The sequence below is a fragment of the Equus przewalskii genome, chromosome 14 (assembly GCF_037783145.1).
Source record: "Equus przewalskii isolate Varuska chromosome 14, EquPr2, whole genome shotgun sequence".
NCBI lineage: Eukaryota > Metazoa > Chordata > Mammalia > Perissodactyla > Equidae > Equus > Equus przewalskii.
Genome location: NC_091844.1, coordinates 1874944 through 1901117, shown reverse-complemented (window position 1 = coordinate 1901117; position 26174 = coordinate 1874944). Strand labels below are relative to the sequence as shown.

Here is a 26174-nt window from a genome sequence, read left to right as displayed (position 1 = left end):
TACTATTACAATTAACAAGCAACTTAGCAAGGGTTGTAATATAAGTCAACATGTAAAAGTAATTACATTTCTATATACCAAAAATAAACAAAAGGAATATTAATTTCGAAATTAAAGATATAACTATTAGCAATAAATCTAACAAAAGATGCCATGCAAGATCTCTATGCTATATTATCACAATATAGAAACCTAAATAAATAGGGACATATGATATAATAAAGTTTTAAATTCTTCCCAAGTTAGCCTAGAGATTCCACACGGTAAGTGTGGAATTCCAGTCAAAGTCCCAGAAAAGTTATGTGTGTATATCTGTATAATTTGACAATCTAATTCTAAAGTTTACATAAAAATGCAAAAAAACAAAAATAATCAAGGCAATTATAAAGAAGAGCAACACCAAGTAACTTATGCTAGCAAATATTAAGACACATTCTAGAGCTATAGTAATTAAGGTTGTGTGGTGTAGGTGGTAGGAGAAACAAATAAACAAAGAGAACAGGATAGAAAATTCATAAACAGACCCACATATCTGATCTATGATAAACTGTAGTGCCATAGAGAAAGAATGGTCTCGTCAAATAACAGTTCTGTGTCAACTGAATATCCATATGGAAAAAAATTGGCATTGACTCCTACTTTCCGATTGACTGAAAAATAAATTCCAAACAGACTGGAGACGTTAATGTAAATAGTAAAACAGTTAACTAGTAGAAGAACACTGGAGAACATCCTCATGAACTTGTAGTAAGTGAAGATTTCTCAAACAGGACAGAAGAGCTCTAATCACTAAGAAAAATATTGATAAATTGGTCTACAATTGATCTGTCTGTCAAAGACAAAATTAAAAGAATGAACTGTCAGGCCAGTGGTTTGGGAGAAGATATTTGCAATACTTACAATTGACTTACATCCATAATATGTAAATAATTTTTACAGAGTAACAAGAAAGAAACACAATAGAAAACTAAGTTTTTTCACAAAAGAAGATATCAAAATGGCCACTAAACACATGAAAACGTCCTCAACATCATTAATCTTCATGGAAATGAAAATTAGAACTACAATGTAGTACCATTACACATGCATCAGAATGACTAAAATGGAAAGAACAGTCTATCAAATGTAGAGCAACTGGAACTTTCGTACACTACTAGGGACTTATAAACTGTTATAACTATTTTAGGAAACGTTATGGCAATGTCTGCTAATGCTGCAGATATGCATTTCCTATGACCCAGCCATTCCAATCCTGGGATATACTCAGTAAAATTATCCACATATGTTCATCAAAAGACTTATACTAGAATTTTCATAAGCACTTTGTAATGCCAACAAAAAGAAAATGCTCAAATGCCCATTACTAGTTGAAGAAAAAACAAACTGTGGTTTATATACACGATGAAATTCTATTAAGCAATGAGAAAGATTAATACACAACTACATACAACAACTTGGATGAATCACAGAAACAAAATGGGAGTGAAAGAATCAAGACACAAAAGAGTACACAATGTACAACTCCATTTAAGTTTCAAAAATGACAACACTGGGAGCGACGTCACCAAGATGGTGACATAAGGCATTCCTGACTTTGTTCCCCCTCAAAAGAAGAACAACTAACAGCTATTCATGGACGAGATACGACTGAGAGAATCCTAGAACATAAGGGTGAGGCTGAAGCACCCCCGTGCACCACAGAGACCAAGACAGACTGAATCAGAAGGATAAGAGAAACAGTTAAATGCTGATCACATTACCCCTGGCACAGAACCATGTGAGAGGTCTCGTCTAAGCCTACAGTCACTCTAGTGGGAAAATAGAGCCCAGAATGGACATCCAGCTCCCCTAGCATTGGGGGTCAGTTTTTGGGACCCTCCACTCTGGTCTTGCCCCATGGGATTGCAGGAGAATCTTTGTGGCTTGACCACTGGGAATCTGATCATGACAAAGAGGTGGCGAGGGGTTTGCAACAACCAGCACTCAGATCTTGGCAGACCAAGTTCCAAACTGCAGTGCCCAAGTAGTAGTCCCAACCAGTAGCTTGGCTTACTTGCAGAACCAAGTTGATAGTGCAATCTGACCAGGGAACTCTGTAGGGGTGTAGGTCTGCCTGATTCAGGTCCTCAAACAAAGAGATTTACTGGTCCTGGAGACTGGTCTGCCCCCACTTAGGCAGGAGAGCTGAGTCATAACCCCACCCACTGCTGAGTGAATCACCCAGCCCCACCCAACCTAAAAGGCTGGTGAGAACACTTAGAAGGTGCATAGTTTAGCAACACCTGAGCAGAGAGTACTCAGGCAAAGATGATCACCCTCAAAGTAAGTGCCAGGCATGGAGGGTTCCCCAGCCCTGCCTAGGCAGAGCTAATTTATAGCCCCACCCATAGCTAAGTACAGCTCTGACCATAAGTCCTGGCCAGAAAACCTGGGTAGCTGCATAGCCCAAGAACACTTGAAGAGAAGGGAGAGTTGATAGTCCACAGAACAAAGACAGTGGCTCTGTTTGGCCAGGGATCTTGGGACACAGGTTGGCTTGAGTAAAGACCACGAACAAAGAGCCTTACTGAGCTTGGAGATGGTTATTCCATGGAACCCAGGCAGGGAAACTAATTGGTAGCCTCACACATTGCTGAATACAGCTATCAGTCCATCCAACCAGAGAACTTCACCAGAGCACACAGGAAGCTGAATAGCCCATCCAACAATACTACTTACAGTGGCACTTGAACAGAACTCATGAATCTCCCTATCTGCAAAGCAAAACCCATGGCCCCATCTGGCTGGGGAATTCAGCATACAGTCTTGCCTGATTCGAGTCCCCAAACAGTGGGCAATGCAGGACCTAGGATCCATTCTGCTGGCCTGCCAGAACAGACAGCTAATTCATACCCCATCTACTGCTGAATATAATACCCAGTCCTGACTGTCTAGAAAGCCTGACCAGAGAACCCAGGAAACTGTAGAACACATCCTATAGCCTCACTTAGGCAGGAAATCAAGCCAGCAGTCCTATCCAACTATTCTCAGCAAGTGGCACCTCTCCAGACCTCAGATCTCGGACAGTGGTCTCACCCAAAAATAGACTTTGATAACAAGTGCCACCCACACAAGTGCATTACCAGAAGGCACATTCAGAAACCCCAACTGAGTTGACTGGTGAAGAACTGTCTCTGCCCAAAAAAACCTGTAAAGTCTGGCAGAGGATATCACTTATTCACATAAGCAGACATCAATTTAAGCAATCAAGGAACATGAAAAATCTCATAAACATGACACCACCAAAGGAAAGAAAAGCTCTCCAATAACTGACCCTAATCAAATGGAAATTTATGAACTGTCAGACAAAGAATTCAGAATAATCTTCTTAAAGAAGTTTAGTGAACCACAAGAGCACACTGGCAGACAATTAAACATTCAGAAAACAATGCATGAACAAAACTAGGAGTTCACAAAGAAAGAGAAACCTTCAAAAAATTAGAAATACTAGAGCCGAAAAACACAATAACTGAACTGAATTCAAAAGAGAGCTTCAAAAACAGACTCAGCCATATAGAAGAAAGAATCAGTAACCTAGAAGACAAGGCATTTGAAATTATCCAGTCAGAGGAGAAAAAAAAAAGAATGAAAAAGAGTAAAGAAAGTCTATGGGACATATAGGACATAATCAAAAGAAAGAATATCTGCATTATGGGAATTCCAGAAGGGGAGGAGAAAGAATAAGGGACAGAAAATATATTTAAAGCAATATGGCTGAAAACTTACCAATCCTGGAGAGAGAAATATACCTCCAGATCCAGGAGGCCCAAAAGACCCCAAATAGGTTGAACCCAAATAGGGCTATAATGACACACAATGTAATTAAATTGTCAGAAGCCAAATTCAAAAGAATTTTTAAAGCAGAAAGAGAAAAGACAGAAATTACATACAAAAGAACTCCCATAAAACTATCAGCAGATTTTTCAACAGAAATGCTTCAAGCCAGAAGAGATGATATAGTCAAAATATTAAAAAGAAAAATAACTGGCAACCAAGAATTCTATGCCTAGCATACCTGTCCTTCAGACATGAAGGAGAAATAAAGACTTTCTCAAATAAATAAAAGCTGAGGGAGTTCATCACCGCTAGACCTGGTTACAAGAAATGCTAAAGGAAATTCCTTGAGTGGAAATAGAAGGACACTAATTGACATCATAAAAACATAAGAAGGTAGCATAAAAATCAATGGTAATGGTAAATATATGGTCAAAGTTAGATACTGTAATGTGGTAAAGGTAGTGTGTAATGTACTGACAACTCTACTTTAAAAGTTAAAAAACAAACATAGTAAGAATAATCATAAATGTGACCATCTGTTATTAATTACTCAATATTAACAGTATGTAAACTGTAACATCGGCAACCTAAAATGTGAGAAGGAGAAGTAAAAGTGTAAAGGTTAAAAATCCTACTAAAGTTAAGTCATTATCAGTTTAAAATTGTGTTATCACTTTAAGATATTTTCTGTAGGACTCATGGTAACCACAAGGGAAAACCTGTAGTAATAGCACAGAAGAACATAATAAGGAAGTCAAAGCATATTGATACCAAAAGACATCAAAACACAAAAAACAGAGAAGTATAAGAAACAAGGAACAATGGATCTACAAAACAGCCAGAAAATAACTAACAAAATGGCAATAGAAAGTTTTTACCTATGAATAATTACTTTAAATGCAAATAAAATAAATTTTCCAATCAAAAGACATAGAATGGCTGACTGGATTAAAAAACCAAGACCCAACAATATGCTGCCTACAAGAGATTCACTTTAGCCTTAAAAACACACAAAGACTGAAAGAGAAGAAGAGGAAGTGAAGTGAAAGGGAAGGGAATATATTTCAAGTAAATGATAATCAAAAACACAAAAGCAGGGGCCAGCCCAGTGGCACAGTGGTAAAGTTCACACATTCCGCTTTGGCAGCCCGGGGTTTGCCAGTTCAGATACCAGGTGCAGACATATGCACTGCTTGTCAAGCCATGCTGTGGCAGGTGTCCAACATATAAAACAGAGGAGGATGGGCACAAATGTTAGCTCAGGGCCAATCTTCCTCAGCAAAAAGAGGAAGATTGGCAGCAGATGTCAGCTCAGGGCTAATCTTCCTCGAAAAAGAAAAAAGCAAAGGTAGCTGTGCTTACATCAGACAAAATAGACTTTAAACTAAAAAAATTAAGTAGAGTCAAAGAAGGTCATTATATAATGATAAAGAGGTCAATACATCAAGAAGATGCAACAATTGTAAATATTTATGCACCCAACATCAGGACTCCTAAATATAAAAAGCAAAAACTAGCAGACCTAAAAGGAGAGATAAACAGCAATATGATAATAGTTGGGGACTTTAATACCCCACTCTCAATAATGGATAGATCATCTAGACAGAGATGGAGACAGTGGATTTGAACAACACTATAGACCAAATGGACCTAAAGACATATACAGAATATGCTATCTGACACAAGCAGAATACACATTCTTCTCAAGGACATATAGGGGATTTTCTAGGGTGGACCATATGTTAGACAACAAAATAATTGTTGGCAAATTCAAAAAGATTGAAGTCATACCAACTATCTTCTCTGCTCACAATGGTATGAAACTAGAAGTCAGTAACAGGAAAAAAACTGGAAGATAAACTAAAATACATGAAAGTTAAACACTGCTGCCCTGAACAATCAATGGCCCAAGAAGAAATTAAAGGAGAAATTTAAAAAGTATCTTGAGACAAATGAAAATGGAAACATAACACATCAAACTTACAGAATGCAGCAAAAGCAGTTCTAAAAGGGAAGTTCATAGCAATAGATGCCTACATTAAAAAACAAGAAAGACCTCAAATAAACAACATAACTCTACACCTTAAGGAACTATAAAAAGAAGAATCAATTGAGTCCAAAGTTAGCAGAAGGTAGAAAATAATAAAGGTTAGAGCAGAAATAAATGAAATACAGAACAAGAAAAAAATAGAAATGATTAACAAAATTGAGTTGTTTCTTTGAAAAGATAAAAAAAAATGGCAACCTTTGGTGATACTAACCAAAGAAAAAAGAAAGAGGAGCTAAAATACACAAAATTATAAATTATAAAAGGAACATTAAAGCTGATACCACACAAGTATAAGGATCCTAAGAAGCTACTGTGAACAACTATATGACAACAAACTGGACAACCTAGCAGAAATGGGAAAATTCCTAGAAACACACAACCTACAAAGACTGAATCAGGAAGAAGTAGAAAATCTGATCAGACCAATTGTTGGTAAGGAGATTGAATCAATAATCAAAAATCCCCAACAAAAAAAGCCCAGGTTCAGATGGCTTTACAGGTGAATTTTACCAAACATTTAAAGAAGAATTAATGCCAATCGTTCTCAAAGTTTTCCAAAAAATTGAAGAAGAAGGAACACTCCCAAACTCACTTTTGAGGCCAGGACTACCCTGATACCAAAGCCAAAAAGGGACCATACCAGAAAATAAAGCAGAGGCCAATACCCCTGATGAATAGAGATGTAAAATTTCTCAATAAAACACTAACAAACTGAATTCAGCAGCAAGTTAAAAATATTATTCACCATAATCAAGTGGGATTTATCCCTGAGATGCAAGGATGATTCAATTTATGCAAATCAATCAATGTGAAGCATCACATTAATAGAGCAAAAGGAAAAAATTATATTATCATCTTAATAGATGATAATATAGATTCAGAACAAGCATTTGACAAAATTCAACATCCACTCATGATTTAAAAAAAACTCAACAAATTTGTTATAGAAGGAAGGTAGCTCAACATAATAAAGACCATATATGACAAGCCCTTGGATAACATCATACTCAACATTGAAAGGTTGAAAATTTTTCCTCTAGTTCAATATAAGTTTGGAAGTTCCAGCCAGAGGAATCAATCAAGAAAAATAAATAAATAAAAAGCATCAGAATTGGGAAGGAAGAAGTAAAATTGTCTCTATTTGCAGATGACATGATTTCATATGTAGAAAATCCTAAATGCTCCACACAAAAAAAAACCCCGTTAGATCTAATTAATGATTTCAGTAAAGTTTCAGGATACAAAATTAACACAAAAATCAGTAGTGTTCCTATACACTAACAACGAATTATTTGATAAAAAAGGAAAAAGACAATAATCCCATTTGCAAGAGCATCAAAAACAATAAAATATTTATGAATAAATTTAACCAAGGAGGTGAAAGAATTCTCTACACTAAAAATTACAAGACACTGATGAACAAAATTGAAGATGACACAAATAAAAGGAAGCTAGCCTGCGTTCATGGATTAGAAGAATTAATATTGTCAAAAAGTTCATACTAACCAATGCCACCTATAGATTCAATGCAATCTCTATCAAGATTCCAACATCACTTTTTACAGAAGTGGAGAAAACAATCCCAAAATTTATATGGAACCACAAAAGATGTCTAATAGCCAAAGAAATCCTGAGAAAGAAAAACAAAGCAGGAGGCATCACACTTCCTCATTTCAAGCTATGTTATGAAGCTATAGCTATCAAAACAGTATGGTTCTGGCAGAAAAAACAGACACATAGACAATGGAACAGAATCAAGAGCCCAGAAATAACCCCACGCATATACAATCAACTAATTGATAAGAGAGTCAAGTATACTCAACGGAGAAAAGACAGTCTTTTCAACAAAGGTACTGGGAAAATTGGATCTTCACACATAAAAGAATAAAACTAGACCCCTACCTTACACCACTCACAAAAATTAACTCAGAATGGGTTGAAGACTTAAATATAAAACTGGAAACCACAAAGCTCCTGGAAGAGAGCTCCTTGACATGGGTCTTGTCAATGGTTTTTTGGAAATGACACCTAAAGTACAAGAAACAAAATCAAAAATAAACAAGTGGTGCTACATCAAACTAAAAAGCTTCTGTGAAGAAAAAGAAATGAAAAGACAACCTATGGAATGGAAAAAAAATTGCAACCATACATCTGATAAGGGTTAATATTCAAAATTTATAAAGAACTCATACAACTTAATGGCAAAAAACCCCAAATAATCCAATTTAAAAGTGGGCAAAGAACCTGAATAGATATTTTTCCGAAGAAAAATACAAATGGCCAACAGGTACATGAAAAGATAGTCATCATCACTAATCGCAAGGAAAATGCAAATCAAAATCATGATGAAATACTACCTCACGCCTGTTAGAATGGCTATCCATCAAAAAGACAAGCTATAACGAGTGTTGATGAGGATGTAGAGAAAAGGGAACCCTTGTGCAGTCTTAGTGGGATTGTAAACTGGTAAGCCACTATGGAAAACAGTATGGAGGTTCATGAAAAAATCAAAAATAAAACTACTGTATGATCCAGCAATTCTGCTTCTGGGAATACACGCAAAGGAAATGAAAACAGTGTGTCAGAGATATCTGCACCCCCGTGTTTATAGGAGCATGATTTACAATAGGCAAGACATGTAAACAAGCTAAGTGCCCATCTATGGATGAATGGATAAAGAAGGTGGCATATATAGTCAATGGAATATTATTCAGCCATAAAAAGGAGGAAATCTCACCACTTGAGTCTACATAGATGGACTTCGAGAGCATTATGCTAAGTGAAATAAGTCAGAAAGTGAAAGACAAATACTGTATGATCTCATATGTGGAATCTAAAAAAAACAAACACTCATAAGAAAAAAACAGATTTGTGGTTACCAGAGGTGGATAGTATGGGGAGCGGAAATTGGATGAAGATGGTCAAAAGGTACAAACTTCCTGTTGTAAGATTTAAGAAGTTTACTCGGGGTGTAATATACAACATGATGACTATAGCTGACACTGTTGTATGGTATATGTGAAAATTGCTAAGTGAGTAGATCCAAAGAGTTCTCATCAGAAGGAGAATAATATTTTTTCTTTTCTTTTTTTTTTTTTGTATCCATATGAGGTGATGCATATTAACTAAACTTATATTGATTTCATGATACATGTAAGTCAACTCGTCATGTTGGATACCTTAAACTTATACAGTGCTGTATGTTGATTATATCTCAGTAAAACTGGGGGAAAAGACAGCATTGATCTCCAGGGTTAGAAGTCACAGCAGTGGCTCTCCCTGATGGCAGGGGCAGAAGGCAGGAGTACAGGAAGGGGACATAGGGAGTCTTCCTGGGAGCTAGTCAGGTCCTTTCTCTTACTGAGAGCGATGATCACAATTGTGTGTTTACTTTGTGAAATTTAATCAAGTTGTACACTTATAATTAATATACTTTTCTATTTGTATACTATCCTTCAATAAAAATTCTTTTTAAAAGTTAGTAAAAAATGTGTAAAAAATTATTGAGGAAATATTTTTAAATGAATGACCCGTAAAAAGGCATCAAAAATTTACATTTTTCATTCTAGCAACAAAATAAATGGCAGATGTTAACTTGTTTATAAAAAGAATAGGTTCCACCATAACAAAAGAAGTGTTGACTTTGGAGTGAGACAGGAATGTGTTCGCACCCAATCTGATCCACAGGCTGGCTGACACTGAGCTGCAGTCTCTGAAACCAAATCCACATTCCTGGGGAAGGACTCTGATTGGCTCCATTTTTTAAGATTCCTTTGGCCAGGGAGCAAGATCACATTTTATATTCACTGCCGCTTCTAGAAACATGTGAGAAACAGGCGAGGCAATTCTCAGAAAGAAGCAGGGCGGGAGTGTGTGGCTGGATAGTCAGTTCATCTGGGTTACACTAATGTTAACTTGACTTGTTTATTTATTGACCTAAGTAATTATGTTAAGAATGTTCACCACATTTGAAACACAGTCCACTTTTCCCAGGTATATGGGAAAATTAGGGTATATTTTAAGTGTTCTAACACCAAAATCCAAGTAACCAGACTGATTCCAGTACAATGAAACTGGTTCCAGTACATTGAAGCTGAATCTTTTTTTTTCTTTCACTATCTCTCTTAGCCTGGGTTTCTCAAAAAACTGAGCCTAAGGTAGACAGCTTATGAACTATTATTTTATTGAACTACAAGCTCATGCAGCAGAGGTGAGGGGCAAATTCAATGAAGAGGGAAGGCAGGAAACCCAGGACAAGGACACATTACCCAACTTGCCCCCGCTAAATGTGACTGAGCATCTCTCCATATGCCTGCTGGCCATCTGTATTTCCTCTTTGGAGAAATCTCTGTTCAGATTTTGCTCATTTTCTAATTGGATTGTTGGTTTTTTTGTTGTTGAGCTGTATGAGTTCTTTGCGCAACATCATTTGCTATCAGGGCAATGCAAATCAAAACTACAATGAGGTATCACCTCACTCTGGTCAGAATGGCTATAATTAACAAGACAGGAAACAACAAATGCTGGAGAGGGTGTGGAGAGAAGGGAACCCTTGTTCACTGCTGGTGGCAGTGCAAACTGGTGCAGCCACTATGGAAAGCAGTTTGGAGTATCCTCAGAAAATTAAGGATAGATCTACCATATGATCCAGCTATTCCACTGCTGAGTATTTATCCCAAGAACTTGAAAACACAAAAGCATAAGGATACTTGCACCCCTATGTTGACTGAGGCATCTTACACAATAGCCAAGACTTGGAAGCAACCTAGGTGCCCATCAAGGGACGAATGGATAAAGAAGATGTGGCATTTATACGCGATGGACTACTATGCAGCCATAAGAAATGACGAAATCCAGCCATTTGTGACAACATGGATGGACCTTGAGGGTATTATGCTGAGTGAAATAAGTCAGAGAGAGAAAGTCAAATACCATATGATCTCACTCATAAGTAGAAGATAAAAAGGACAAAAAGAAATCACATAGCATTGGAGATTGGACTGGTGGTTACCATTGGGGGAGGGGGGAGGGCAAAAGGGGTGATTAGGGTCACATGTGAGGGGATGCACTATAATTAGTGTTTGGGTGGTGAACATGATGTAATGCATCCAGAATTTGAAATATGATGTACATCCGAAAAAAATAAAAATTAAAAAATAAATAAATAAATAAATAAAAATGTGACTGATTACTCAATCCGTGGAAACACAGCCCAAAAAGCCATAGAAACAGCATGCCAGGACTGTCCCTTAAAGGAGGCAAAGGAGAAATAATATATCCACAGGTTTCCCACTCCCACTGGCCAGAGGTGGACCTCTTGGAATATTAACTCCTCACATTTCTAGGCTGCACACAGCCGGGCACGGAAGGCAAGTCCTTGGGACAGGAGGCAGAGATGTGTAGTATGGGCAGGAGGGGAGGAACAATTAGGCAGCACCTACAGAAAGGCCAGCAGAACCAAGACAGAGCTAGAACCAGAGACTGGGAAGACCAAAAGGGTGTGAGCAGGGTAAGGGGAATCTGACACAATGCCATTAGCCTGGTTTAGGAAAACACACCATTGTTCCCACAACTATTGAAGGCAAACTCAAGGAAAAACTCAAGTTTAGAACTGGTGTTCCTTTGAGCATTCTTTGTCAGTGTTTCAAAAATTTACAAAAAAAAAAAAAACTGAAGTCTCCCTCTAGTGTTCAAACTGCGATTTTACAATTCTGTTAGATGCTAAATGGACAAGTAATTCAGATGGCAGAATATTGTTTAATTTTCTAGACAAAGAAATTTCAAGTTGTTACGTGGTAATTAATTGTTTAATGTGTGGCAGGGATCAGCAAATACTTCCTGGGAAGGGCAGGTGGTAAATAGTTTAGGTATTCAGAGAACATACAGTCTGTCACACATGTTTTGGTTTGTTTTTAGTTTTGCTTTGTTTCTTTTAAACAACTCTTTAAAAATATAAGAACCATTCTTAGTTTATTGATTATACAAAAACAGACCAGACTTGGTTCATAGTTTGCTGATCCCCCGAGGGATGCTATCTAATATTAAAAGATACATAATTATTCACTTTTATTTTCATATCTATTTATAATTAGTATTATTTAATTAATTTATTATATATATACATAAGCTGATATGTGTGCTTATAACATTGACACAGTTTGTCTTTAAAGGTGAATACTTACAATGCCAAGTGCTTCACGAATATTAGTATATATGTCTCTGCTTAGGTTAGCATTCTGAAAAAGAACCACGGCATTTTGGTAGGTTCCTAAAATTTAGAGCCTCTGTCTCAGTGAAGAAATTCTTAGCGCAGGATCCCTGAGAGAGGATGTTGTAGCTTGGTTTGTACCTTTGGACATAATGTTTCTACCGTTCTTTTTAAGACTTCTTGCCTGAGAGTCAGATAGCTCTGATTGTTCAAATTTCTGAATTAAATGCAGTTTGTTGAAATTTATCTGAAATTTGAATCTGCATGTGGTAATTCTGTTCTTTGAGAATACTCAAGCCTGTCCACCCAGCTTCCATATTACCATTCTTCAAATATTTGAAGATATTATGTTCCCCCACCAGACTTCCCTTCATCTGAGTTTTTTATTATTATTATTATTTGAGTTCATAATAGTTTACAATCATTTTGAGAGTTCAGTTGTTCACTGTTTCTTGTCTGTCACCACATAGGTGCTCCCCTTCACCCTCTATGTCCAGCCCCCTTCCCCCGGGAACCACTGAACTGTTTCCTTTGTCCATATTCCACACATGAGTGAAATCATCTGGTGTTTGTCTTTCTCTGCCTGGCTGATTTCGCTTAGCATAATTCCCTCCAGGTCCTTCCATGTTGTTGCAAATGGGATGATTTTGTCTTTTTATACAGCTGAGTAGTATTCCATTGTATATACATATACCACATCTTTATCCAATCAAAAGTCAATGGGCGCTTGGATTGTTTCCATGTCTTGGCTAGGGGTACATATTTTACTTTGGATTGTTGATTTCAAGTTGTTTGGGTAGATACCCAGAAGCGGGATGGCTGGGTCATATGGTTTTTCTATTTTTAACTTTTTGAGAAATCTCCATACTGTTTTCTATAGTGGCTGCAGCAGTTTGTGTTCCCACCAGCTGTGTATGAGGGTTCCCTTCTCCGCACACCCTCTCCAACGTTTATTTTTAGTCTTAGTGATTATAGCCATTTTAAGAGGCATAAGGTGGTATCTTAGTGTAGTTTTGATTTGCACTTCCCTGATGATTAGTGATGATGAGCATCTTTTCATGTGTTTATTGGCCATCTGTATATCTTCTTTGGGAAAATGTCTGTTCATCTCCTCTGCCCATTTTCTGATCAGGCTTTTTGTTTTTTTCTTGTTCAGTTGTGTGAGTTCCTTGTATATTATGGAGATTAACCGCTTGTCAGATACATGATTTGCAAAAATTTTCTCCCAGTTGGTGGGCTGTCTCTTTGTTTTGACCCTAGTTTCTTTTGCCTTGCAGAAGCTCTTTAGTCTGATGAATTCCCACTTGTTTATTTTTTCTTTTGTTTCCCTTGTCTGAGAAGAATTGGTATTTGATATGATGGTACCTATATTGTCTCCCAGGAGTTTTATGGTTTCAGGACTTATCTTTAAGTCTTTGATCCACTGTCAGTTTATTTCTGTGTATGGCATGAGATAATGGTCTACTTTCGTTCTTTTTCATGTGGCTGTCCAGTTTTCCCAACACCATTTATTGAAGAGATTGTCTTTTCTCCACTGTATGTTCTTGACAGCTTTGTCAAAGATTAGCTGTCCATGTTCATACGGTTTTATTTCTGGGCTTTCAGTTCTGTTCCATTGATCTGTGTGTTTGTTTTTGTACCAGTACCATGCTGTTTTGATCACTATGGCTTTGTAGTATGTTTTTGAAGTCAGAGATTGTGATGCCTCCTGCTTCGTTATTTTTTCTCAGTATTGCTTTAGCAATTTGGGGTCATTGGTTGCCACATATGAGTTTTAGGATTCTTTGCTCTATTTCCATGAAGAGCGTCACTGGAATTCTGATAGGGATTGCATTGAATCTGTAGATTGCTTTGGGTGGTATGGACATTTTAACTATGTTTATTCTTCCAACCTGTGTGCATGGGATCTCTTTCCATCTCTTTACGTCATTATCTATTTCTTTCAATAATGTTTTATAGCTTTCATTGTCTAAGTCCTTTGCCTCCTTAGGTAAATTTATTCCTAGGTACTGTATTCTTTGTTTTTTTTGCGATTGTCAATGGAATTGTATTCTTGAGTTCTCTTTCTGTAAATTCGTAATTAGAATACGGAAATGCAACTGATTTTTGTAAGTTGATTTTGTACCCTGCAACTTTACTGTAGCTGTTAAATATTTCTAATAATTTTCTGATGGATTCTTTAGGGTTTTCCATATATAAGATCATGTTGTCTGCAAACAGTGAGGGTTTCACTTCTTCACTCCCTATTTGGATTCCCTTTATTCCTTTCTCTTGCCTAATTGCTCTGGCCAAAACCTCCAGTACAATGTTGAATAAGAGTGGTGATAGTAGGCATCCTTGTCTTGTTCCTGTTCTCAGGGGGATGGCAATCAGCTTTTCCCCATTGAGAATGATATTTGCTGTGGGTTTGTCATATATGGCCTTTATTATGTTGAGGGAATTTCCTTCTATCCCCATTTCATTAAGAGGTTTTATTGAGGCTTGCCTTGTTTCCCAACATATGGTCTATCCTTTAGAATGTTCCATGAGCACTTGAGAAGAATTCTGCTGCTTTTGGATGAGTGTTCTGTATATATCTATTAAATCCAACTGGTCTAATTTTCATTTAATTCCACTGTTTCCTTGTTGACTTTCTATCTGGATGATCTATCCATTGATGTGAGTGGAGTGTTGAGGTCCCCTACTATTATTGTGTTATTATTAATGTCCTCTTTTAGGTTTGTTAATTGTTGCTTTATGTACTTTGGTGATCCTGTGTTGGGTGCATGGATAGTTATAAGTGATATTTCTTCTTGATAGAATGTCACTTCAATTATTATATACCATCTTTGTCTCCCTTTATCTGTCTTATTTTGAAGTCTACTTTGTCTGATATAAGTATGGCAACACCTGCTTTCTTTTGTTTCCCATTATCTTGGAGTATCATCTTCCATCCCTTCAGTCTGAGCCTGTGTTTGTCGTTGGAGCTGAGATGTGTTTCCTGGAGGCAGCATATTGTTGGGTCTTGTTCTTTAATCCACCTCACCACTCTGTGTCTTTTTATTGGATTCAATCCATTTACATTTGTGGTGATTATCAATAAAGGAGGGCTCAATGCTGCCATTTTATCACTCATTTTCCAGTTCTCCTGCATTTCCTTTGTCCCTCATCCTGTGTATTTTGGTCTACCAATCAAGTTGTGTAGTTTTTTATGTTGTGTTTCATTGTTTTCTCCTTATTTATTCTTTGTGTCTCTGTTCTGCTTTTTTGTTTAGTTGTTACCCTGAAGTTTGTATTCAAGATCTTGTGGATAAGATAGTCCCTTTTCTGACAGCCTCTAATTTCCTTAGACTAAACCAATTCAGTCGCTTTCCCCTTCCGCTCCTAAGTTGTTTTTCTCACATCTTATTCCACCTGGTGTTATGATTTTATGGTTAAAAAGACAAGGTTATCTTTGTTGGTGGTGTTTCCTCTCCTTTATCTTTAATGCTACACTTGAATATTTGCTATTCTGCTCTGATTCTGTCTATTTACCTCCTTACTCCATGCTTTGTAACCCCTTTCTCTCTCTCTTTTTTTTTTCAGGTTTGAAGGCCTTCTTGAGGATTTCTTAAGAGTAGGAGGGTCTCGTGGCTACGAACTCCCTTAGCTTATGTTTGTTTGGGAAAGTTTTTATTTGTCCATCATATCTGAAGGATATTTTCGCTGGATAGAGTATTCTTGGCTGAAAGCTTTGGTCCTTCAAAGATTTGAATATGTCATTCCAGTCTCTCCTAGCCTGTAAGGTTTATGCAGAGAAATCTGCTGAAAGCATGATGGGGGTTCCTTTGTAAGTTATTTTCTTCTGCATTGCTGCCCTTAGTATTCTTTCTTTATCATTCAGTTTTGCTAGTTTCACTGCTATATGCCTTGCAGTAGGTCTTTTTACATTGACATATTTAGGAAATCTGGCAGCATCTTCCCCATGGATTTCCTTCCCTAGGTTTGGGAAATTCTCTGCTACTATTTCATTGAACAAGCTTTATACTCCATTCTGCCTTCTCTTCCCCTTCTTGAATACCTCTAGTTCTTATGTTCCATTTCCTAATTGAGTTGGATATTTCTCAGAGACTTTCTTCATTTCTTTTTAGTCTTAGTTCTCTCTCCTCCTCTATCTGGAGCATTTCAACATGTCTATCTTTGATTATGCCGATACACTCTTCTATGGTGTCAGCTCAAGCATTCATGGAATCCATATTTTGTTTTATTTCTTCCATTGTGTCTTTCATCTCTAATATTTCTGATTGATTCCTCTTTATAATGTCAATGTCTTGTGTGAAGTAGCTCCTGAATTCGTTGAATTGTTTCCCTACATTCTCTTTTGCCCTGCTGAGTTTTTTGATGATAGCTGTTTTGAATTCTTTGTCATTTAGATTACATATTTCTGTGTCCTCAAGACTGATTTCTGGGTACTTGTCATTTTCTCTCTGGTCTGGAGATCTAATATAATGTTTGATATTGCTAGAGGGAGTGGCTCTGCTCTTTCACATCCTGGCATTATTTGGTCACAGTTACTGCCTATTGCCACTGGGTGGAGGTCAAGAGCCCTGTATTCTGAGCCCTCTGCCTTCAGCCAAAATCCCAGGGGCTGGAGCAGTGCTGAGCAGGTGAGGGGAGGGGCAGTGTCTCCTGCATGCTTTCAGGGTTTTCTCACTCTGTTCCCACTATCTTCTCTCCTGGGGTGTTGTCTTGATAAGGTCAGCCCTCCTGAAAGCTTTTGCCCCAGTAGAGAGCTTCCCTCTAGGTTGCAAGGGCCCTTGGGAGTCCTTGATGTTCCCAAGAATGAATGTCCCCTCCCCCATTCCTTCCTTTACAGAACTTCCAGTGGTCCCAGATTGCAGTCTTTAAGGGGAGGGAGTGAAGTTCTTGCTTATCCCGTTCCACCTCCTCTGAGGGTGGCTCTGGTCTCTCTGCCCTTCGTCGTATGGCTGCTTGAGTCTCTCTGACGTTTTCTGTGTTGTGTTTGGATGTCCTCTGTTAGATTATGGATTTTTTCGTTGTTGTATACTTCAAGGGAAAGATTTCTGAGAGACCTCACTCCACCATGATGCTGACATCACTCCCCCTTCATCTGAGATTTTGAGACACTGTAAGCAACGCAGTTGCAGGACCTCTTTGAATTTGCTGTTGTTTCAGGCTAGTGCCTGCTTTTACTAATTATTAGCCTTGTTGCTCTGGATAAGACACTTAAGCTCCCTGAACTAGAGAAAAGCAAAATGGTACAGTGGTTGAGCACAGCTACTGCAATCACAATATCTGGATTTAAATCTCAACTCCACCTGTCATTAGCTGCAAGTTGCTGAACACCACTGTACCTCTATTTCCTCACCTATAAAATATATTATGTGTGATAATAGCACCAATATCAAAGGCTTCTTGATAGCCTTATCGGAGATAATCCACATAAAATGTTTGTCCCATGACTGCTACAGAAAAAGTACTCTTAACAACTTGCTATTGTCATACATTTTTTCTTTTATTAATAATTATTTGTACACACAATTTTCAGTGGCTGATTAAGATTTCATTTTATCTTTACATTTTATCTTTTTACTATGATTCATTTCACAATTTCAAACAATCAGATAATTTTGCAATTTTACCATTTTAATTTAATAATGCAACAAATACTTTGTCTCTAAGTGAATTAAGATTTGTTTCCAGATGTATAACTAATGGTTCAATGAGCTTAAACTCATTAAGTCTCATATTGCTCCATTGTTTTTGCAAACATTATACCAATTTGCTCTTCCACCAGCAGCTTTTCAGTCGTGACCATCTAACTGCATCTTCATCAGTATTGAGTTACTATTTTTTTTTTCCTGCTGGGAAAGATTTGACTTGAGCTAACAATTGTGCCAATCTTCCTCTATTTTTTTAGTACATGGGCTGCCCAGCACAGCATGGCTGCTAACAGAGTGATGTAGGCCCACACCTGGGAACTGAACCCAGGCCATCAATGCAGAATGCAGCAAACTTAATGACTAGGCCCCCAGGGTTGGCCTGAGTTACTAAGTTTTTAAGTATTTGCTAACTTTTAGGAGTATCAGTCACTGTTTTTTGGTAGAAAATGACTCTCTTGTAACTGTTTAAGGTAAATAGAGGAAATTATTCAGGAATATGCACATGTATTAGAGCATTGAAAGTATTCCACACCCGAAACTAACATCATATTATATGTCAACTATATTTCAATAAAAAAAGAAAGTATTCCAGCTAACATAATATCTCTTTCACATCTTTAAATCAAGTGTTTCCTATCTTTATTTAACTATGTGGGCCCATTTGCCTTTAGCAATCCTTAATAATCTACTGAACTCACTTTGGGAAGTTCTATTCTAGGGCATTTGTTCTTTAGATTTTCTGAATTTCTACAGTTTCTCTCTTCTTTTGATTAAGTCAGAGTAAATGTTGAAAATATGGCTACAGGTTGTTTTGTGTATATTGATTAAGTTCTAAAATAATTCTGAAGTCATTTTACCCCTCCTCTCTCAAAAAAATTCGTGCAAATTAAACAATCATTAAAATACATATACAGTATTCAGTATTAAATATACACATAACAAATACTGTATAAGAATATTTAACTACATTAAGCACTGATTAAAACTCAGGCAAAATTAATTACCAAATATCATTATACATGGTATGTCCTAAAAAATGAATTAAAAGCAAACCATAGTTTAAATTTTTGGTTGATCCATAACACACACATTGAAAAGTGCAATATTCGACATCCTTAGTCACTATGGAAATGCAAATAAAAATCACGATTAAATACCACTCATACCCACTATGATGACTGTCATCAAAAAGATGGACAATAAGTGTTGGTGAGGATATGGAGGAATTGGAATACTCACAAATTTCTGGTAGGAATGTACAATGGTGCTGCCACTTTGGAAAACAATTGGCAGGTCCTCAAAATTTAAACATACAGTTTCCAATATGACCCAGAAATTCCACTTTTAGGTATATATCCAGGAGAATTGAAAACATATAGCCACACAAAAACTTAGACACAGCACTATTCATAATAATTAAAAAGTGGAAACAACCCAAATCAACTGATAAATGGATAAACAAAATCCATATCTATATGTATATCTGTGGTATATCTGTACAACACGATTTATTCAGCCATGAAAGGAAATGAAGTGCTGACACAGGCTACAACACAGTCGAACTTTGGCAGCATTATGATAAGTAAAAGAAGTCACACAAACAGCTGCATATTATATGACTCTATTTGTATGAAATCTTCAAAATAGGCAAATATATAGAGATAGAAAGTGGATTAATGGTTTCTGGGAAGGGGATAATGGGTTGTGACTGCTAATGGGTATGGGGTTTCTTTTTGAAATGATGAAATGTCTGAAATTAAACAACAGGAATGATTGTACCACTCTGTGAAAGTTTTTAAAAAACACTGAATTGTTCATTTTAGAATGGTGAATTGTATGGAATGTGAATTATTTTTCAATAAGCTGCTATTTAACAAAAAACAAGAAGAGTACACAAATCATAAATGTAAAACTCAATGAATTTTCAGTGAATACACCCATGCAACCAGCACCCAGATCAAGAAATAGAGTATTTCTACCATGCCAGAAGCAATGCTCCTGCCCCCTCCCAGTGAATACTTCCCCACTCTCGTGGAACCATAAAGTAGGTGTTTTTCTAAGTTGACCTTCATCTGTATAGAATTTGAAAGGATATACTCTTTTGTGTCTGGCTTCAATATAATATTGTTCGACATTATATATGTGAGACTCATCCATACTGTTGTATGGTGCATTCATTCTCATTGGTATATATTATTCCATTGGATAAATACACCAAACTTTATGCATTCTACTGTCAATGGATATTTAAGTTGTTTCCAGCTTTCGGCTGCTGCAAGTAGTACCACTATGATCATTCATATAGATATATGTGGCACTTTTAATGAATACATGTGTGCATTTCTGTTTGTTATATTCCTAGGAATGGGATTGTTAGAATCAGGATTGGGCAAGTGAATTCTGCCAGTTTTCTGATAAGGAGTATATGAAAATTTCAGTTGCTCCAAATCTTTGCAAATACTTTGTAATGTTTATCTTTTGAATTTTTGTAATGTCACTGGGTGTGTAAGAGTCCACATTGTGTATTAAATTTGTATTTTCTTGCTGAATTTTGAAGCAGAGAATCTTTTACTTGGCCATGTCCATTTCTGTGCAAATTTTACAATCAGCTCATCAATTGACACATCCCCACAGCCACACACTCCTACTGGAATTTTGATTAGGATTGCTCTGAATCTATAGATCAGTTTTGAGGAATTGACATCTTGTCCATATTTAGCCTTGTGATTTATGAAGATGGTATATCCTTCCATTTGTTTAGGCATCTTTAATATTCTCAATAATATCTTATAAAAATTAGTGCTAGTCTTCCACATCTTTTATTAGATCAATCCTAGGTATTTAATGCTGTAAGTAATAACATTCCTCTCTGAGGGAATATGTATCTGTCAGGATCCCAAACAGAATGAGAGTCACTCTCAAATCAGGTACATGGATTTGTTCACAAGACTATTTACAATGGTGTGGGTCAGTGTAGGGGAATCTCAACAGATAGTAGAGTAAGAGTTGTTACTGGTGCCAAAGAATCACATGAGACAGTGGTTCCAAGAACCCAAAGTCAGAGATTTTCCATAAGAAGGAGCAGAGATCTTCGGTAAGGGACACAAAAAGAGACTTCCCTTGTCCCAGACACATCACCAAATCACCTCTATCCACGTAGCCCTTCTGATGCACAATTTTTCCTGAATCTCTTCATTTTCTGGGATGTTAAGTTTTGGTATCAGACTGGTGTCTTCCTTCCTTGTTTTCAGCTCAGGATTTCTTCAAAACTTGCCCTTTGAACTCTGTTCTCACAATAGAAATACAAAAGAGTATCTCCTTTTCCTCCAGGTTTTCTTCTAATGTGAGACATTTCTATGCAGAAAGCTCATCACTGCCCTCTTCTGGCTGCCAGTGGCTAATTACCTGTGGTTGGTCTCATAGTGAGGCTGGTCAGAAACACAGCATGATGGCACACATACTCCCAAGTCCAGGCACTGGGTATGCACTATTACATTTAGTCCTCACAGCAACCGTGAGTTAGGGAGGAATATTCTCTTTTTACAGAAATTGAGCTTAATAGTTTCTTTTGTTGGCATGGATGCATAATTATAAGAAGCAGAGACAAATTTTGAAACCAATTAATCCTGACTCGGAATCGATTCTCTTAATCATACACTATTGCTTCAAAGAATTTACAAACTTTAGTTAAATAGTGCACTCCAGCTCTGGCCAACAGCAGAAATAAGAGAGATTGGGTCTAGGGGCTGGCCCCGTGGCCGAGTGGTTAAGTTCGCGCGCTCCGCTGCAGGCGGCCCAGTGTTTCGTTGGTTCGAATCCTGGGCGCGGACATGGCACTGCTCATCAGACCACGCTGAGGCAGCGTCCCACATGCCACAACTAGAAGAACCCACAACGAAGAATACACAACTATGTACCGGGGGGCTTTGGGGAGAAAAAGGAAAAAATAAAATCTTTAAAAAAAAAAAAAGAGAGATTGGGTCAAGACAGCAGCTTAAGGAATCTAATGTCAGTAGGTAAGGGTCAACATTACTTATCATGAATTTAATGGTTAATTCCCAAATTTCTCAAATTCAGCATCCTATTAAGTAAATGTAAATTAAAAACTAAATGCAGTTTCTCCATTTCCTGTCACTCATATCCTACACATAAAAACAAGCTAGACGGTTTCACCAACCACAGTCTGGAAGCATTCTAAAACTCCTTCCAGCTCTAGAGCACTGTGATCCCACATCTAGGTTTACAAACATTTTCTAATCTTGAAATTTCTAAAACAATTCATCTACTACCATCTTGTCCTTTTCTGCCATGGTCTTCTCATCAGTTTCCTGACTCCATTCTCATCCCCATCTGATTTCCTTTTCATACTAGAGCCAATGTGTTCTTTCTAAAGCAATACCTCACCAAACCACTCCCCTGTTTAAAACCCTTCCATCAGGAGAATAATTTAAGATTTTTGACAATAGATCCTGGCTGGGAACCAATCCATCAGACTCCTATACCACTCAGATGTCCATTCAAGAGTTGACTGACAACCTCCAGCCCTGGACCTTTGGATCCATCCATCTTAGTGTTCATGCAATGGTCATACTTCCCCAAGCTGACCCCAGCCAATGACTAGGCTGAGCAGGAGTACTAGGGCCAGGTCGTTTATGCCTCATGTGCAACTCCTGTGATGGGCACCTTTGCTCAGTGATCCTTCACTGGCCTGGCCAAGACTTTCTCAGAACGACACAGCAGTCTGAGACTCCTCCTGCCCCACCTTTCCTTCACTTCTCTCTCTCTCTTTTCACAAGTATTAAGCTCAAATCAGTCTGAGGGTCTTCCTGACAACTCCTGTTCTCTCTTCCTATTATTTTTCATAAGCATATCTCCCAATAAATCTCTTATACATCTTTTCATGTCTTTACATCTGCTTCTTGGAGAACCCAGCTGATGACTGACATACTAGAGCAGAGTTCTGGAGTTCCCTGGTGTGTCAGGCAATAATCCTTTAGTTGCTTTATCATGTGGTATCCCAGAATCCTTGGGGGAGGGGTGGGTATGCAAAAGCATTTGAGGGCTTGGACAGTGGATATTAGTGTCTTAGACACCAAAAGTACAGGCAACCAAAGAAAAGAATGTTTTAAATGTACGCCATCAAAATTAAAAACTTTTGTCTATCAAAGAACACAATCAAGACAGTGAAAAGACAACCCACAGAATGGGAGAAGATATCTGCAAGTGATATATCTGATAAGGGTTAACATACAAAGTATAGAAAGAGTACATACAACTCTATAACAACAAAAAACAAACAATTAAAAAATAGGCAATGGACTTGAATAGACATTTCTCCAAAGAAGATATACAAATGGCCAATAAGTATGTGAAAAGATGCTTGTCATTAGTCATTAGGGAAATGCAAATCAAAACCACAATGAGCTACCACTTCACGCCCATTAGGATGGCTATTGTAGTAAGAGTTGGAGAAGATTTGAAGAAACTGGAACCCTCATGCATTGCTAGTGGGACTGTAAAATGGTACAGCTGCTGTGGCAATCAGTTTGACAGTTCCTCAAAAAGTTAAACATAGAACTACCAGATGATCCAGCAATTCCACTCCTAGGTATCTACCCAAAAAAACTGAAAGCAGTGACTAAACCAGATGTTTGTACAACAATATTCATAGCAGAGTTACTCACAATAACCAAAGGGTGAAAAAAACCAAGTTTTTTCAGATGAATGGAAATGTGGTCTATACATACAATGGAATACTATTCAACCATAAAAAGAAATAAAATTCTGACACATGCTACAAGATGAATGAAACTAGAAAACATCAAGCTAAGTGAAATAAGGTATACACAACAAGACAAAGTGTATATGATTCCATTTATATGAGTTACCTAGAATCGTCAAATTCAGAGATAGAAGGTAGGATAGAGGTTACTAGGGAGAGTGGGGAATGGAGAGATGTTTTTTAATGAGAAAAGAGTTTCTCTTTGGGATGATGGAAGAGTTCTGGAAATGGATAGTCATAATGATTGCACAACATTGTGAATGTACTTAATGCCACTTAATTGTACACTTAAAAATAGTTAAAATACTAAATTTTATGTTACATATATTTTACCACATTTTTTTTAAATGTGTAATTTTTATGGTCATTATACTACTAACATAGAATACAAAAAAAATCACACACTTCCAGGAAAGTAGTATTTTTCTCTCCTAAATTTTCTGTTTGATTGTGCAAGACACTTTTGGGTCCATAGCAAAATATATGGAAATTGCATGTTTGTTGGAATATATGTAATGAAAATAATGGAAAGCAATTGAAATGCCATATTATTTAACTATATGTGTTCCTATTTTATTTATTTATTTATTTTTTGCTGAAGAAGATCTGTCCTGAGCTAACACCTGTGCAAATTTTCCTCTATTTTGCATGTGGGTCTCTGCCACAGCATGGCCGACTAGTGGCATAGGTCCATGTCCAGGATCCGAACCCAGGACGCCAAAGTGGAGGGCAGTGAACTTAACCACTACACCACAGGACAAGCCCCTATGTGTTCCCTTTGAAACTTGTTTCCTAGAGACTCCAATAATATTATAAAAACTACGTGAACCTATACAAATTGTTTCATGTTATGCCAGTTATCGATTGATTGCCTCTCAGCTCAAAATTTCACTCTTTGTGCCTGCTCTGTGACAGTGAACCCATCTTCTAAGTGTTTTTCCTTTGCCAGCTAGCATGACATTAATCACTGACAGTAGAGAGTGCTGGAGAGATGCTGCAGTAGGAAAACGTTTTACTTTCGGTTTGAGAGTGTTCACTTGCCAGGCTCCTGCAGTCCTTCTCCCCTGTGGGCAGCTCCTCCAGGTCCAGCTCCTGTAGCACGTGTGGTTTCCCCAGTGTCCAGCTCCTGTGGTGTGGACATCCAGTAGTGTCTCCATCATCTCCCTAAGATGGTGTTGCAGTGGAATGCCTCAGTGAGACAGATCCTTGTGAACAGATTTCTAGCACCCTAGGGTGTAGATTTCCTGCAAGATCCAGAGAGTGGTCCAGCCGATTCCCCTGGAAGTAGGTCCCACTGGGTCTGAGCCTTGCCAGCCCCTCCCCCAGGAGACCCTTGCAGTCAGGCAATCACTGCTCCACCATAACCACATGCATCCAAAAGGCCACGATCAAAAATGCGAATCTGTCAGAGGAAATGCAACAAGACTCAGTGGAGTGTGCTACTCAGGTGTTGGAGAAATATAACATAGAGAAGGATGTTGCAGCCCATATTAGGAAGGAGTTTGATAAGAAATACAGCCCCACTTCACATTACATTGCGGGGAGGAACTTCAGGAGTTTGGTGACACATGAAACGAAGCATTTCATCTACTTCTGCCTGGGCCAAGTGGCCATTCTTCTGTTCAAATCTGGTTAAAAGCGTGAGGACTGTGCCATACACCCAGAGATGCACTCAAAGACAAGGATGCAGCCCAAACTGAAATCTTCAGCCTTGCCTGAAGGAACACCTTGATCTTTCAAGTCTTTATTATTATTCTTTGTACAGGGTGTTCTCTGTACTAGTTTGTTGTGGGTATAAAATAATCAGCAAAACAGCTTACTTTGTATTTATTTTTTATTCTATACTTCTCTGCCCCATGTTTTTATTCCTCAAAATTTATTCCTTTCAAAAAACTTAATAAATCTGTTGGAGAAGTATGTGTTTAAAAATAAAAGAGAGAGAGAGAGAGTTTCAGAGAGTGGTCCAGCATGTTCTGCCAGATCTGAACCACAATAATTTCTGTTGTTCAATGAGCCACAGCCAAGCCCTCTCCTACAAGGTCTGGACCTCAGCCCCAGCGGCCAGCAGGGGAGAGGCTCTTTCTTGAGAGCTCTATCTCAGCCCTAGGGGTAATGCTGCTCCTTCTATCTGCTATTCCTGTATTCTTTAGAGTTTGTTTGGTGGTTGTTTTTTTTTTAATTCTCACTAGCCAATCCCTCATTACCCAAACTCCTGTATAGTTAGGAGCTGTGTATGTGAAACTTTCTCTGTTCAAATTACTGTGTGGTTTCTCTCTCCCAGCTGGACCCAGACTAACACACTTGTAAAAATCCTGTGTAAGTACTTCAAATATTCATATTTGTGATATTCTCTTTTACTTTTTGACACAGATTTGATCATGTTTTCTGACATTAACAATTGACTTGGAAATTTAAACTAATACAAGATATTTGCACATTCTCCAAGAACATTAGGATTTTGGAATTATGTTAAAAATTTGCAAGAAATTGTCCAATGCCTATTCACAGATAACTTTATAACTATCTAGTTCTCACCTATTTTGTTATCTCCAAATGTAAATATAGACTTCGTTACTTTTTCAATTGGCTCTCAGTATCTTTTATCTTTTTCTTCTTAAAAAGCAAGAGATTCCAGGTTGGCCTGGCAGTGTACTGGTTAAGTTTGCATGCGCCACT

General features: G+C 37.6%; 1 protein-coding gene across 1 annotated transcript; it reads left to right on the top strand.

The window, feature by feature from the left end:
• Positions 1-10684: 10684 nt before the first annotated feature.
• Positions 10685-25134, top strand: LOC139075662 (dynein light chain 1, cytoplasmic-like). The gene is made up of 3 exons (XM_070573302.1): positions 10685-10754; positions 11212-11375; positions 24880-25134. The coding sequence occupies exons 1-3, from the start codon at positions 10685-10687 to the stop codon at positions 25132-25134; spliced, it is 489 nt and encodes a 162-aa protein (XP_070429403.1).
• Positions 25135-26174: the final 1040 nt, after the last annotated feature.

Excerpts from the sequence above, each read along its gene's own strand:
- LOC139075662 (XM_070573302.1), top strand. The coding sequence starts at position 10,685 with ATGGACTACTATGCAGCCATAAGAAATGACGAAATCCAGCCATTTGTG. Across the intron at positions 10,755-11,211 it reads AACATGGATGGACCTTGAGG|GCTGCACACAGCCGGGCACG; the intron begins GTATTATGCTGA and ends TCACATTTCTAG. Across the intron at positions 11,376-24,879 it reads ACCAAAAGGGTGTGAGCAGG|GCCACGATCAAAAATGCGAA; the intron begins GTAAGGGGAATC and ends TGCATCCAAAAG.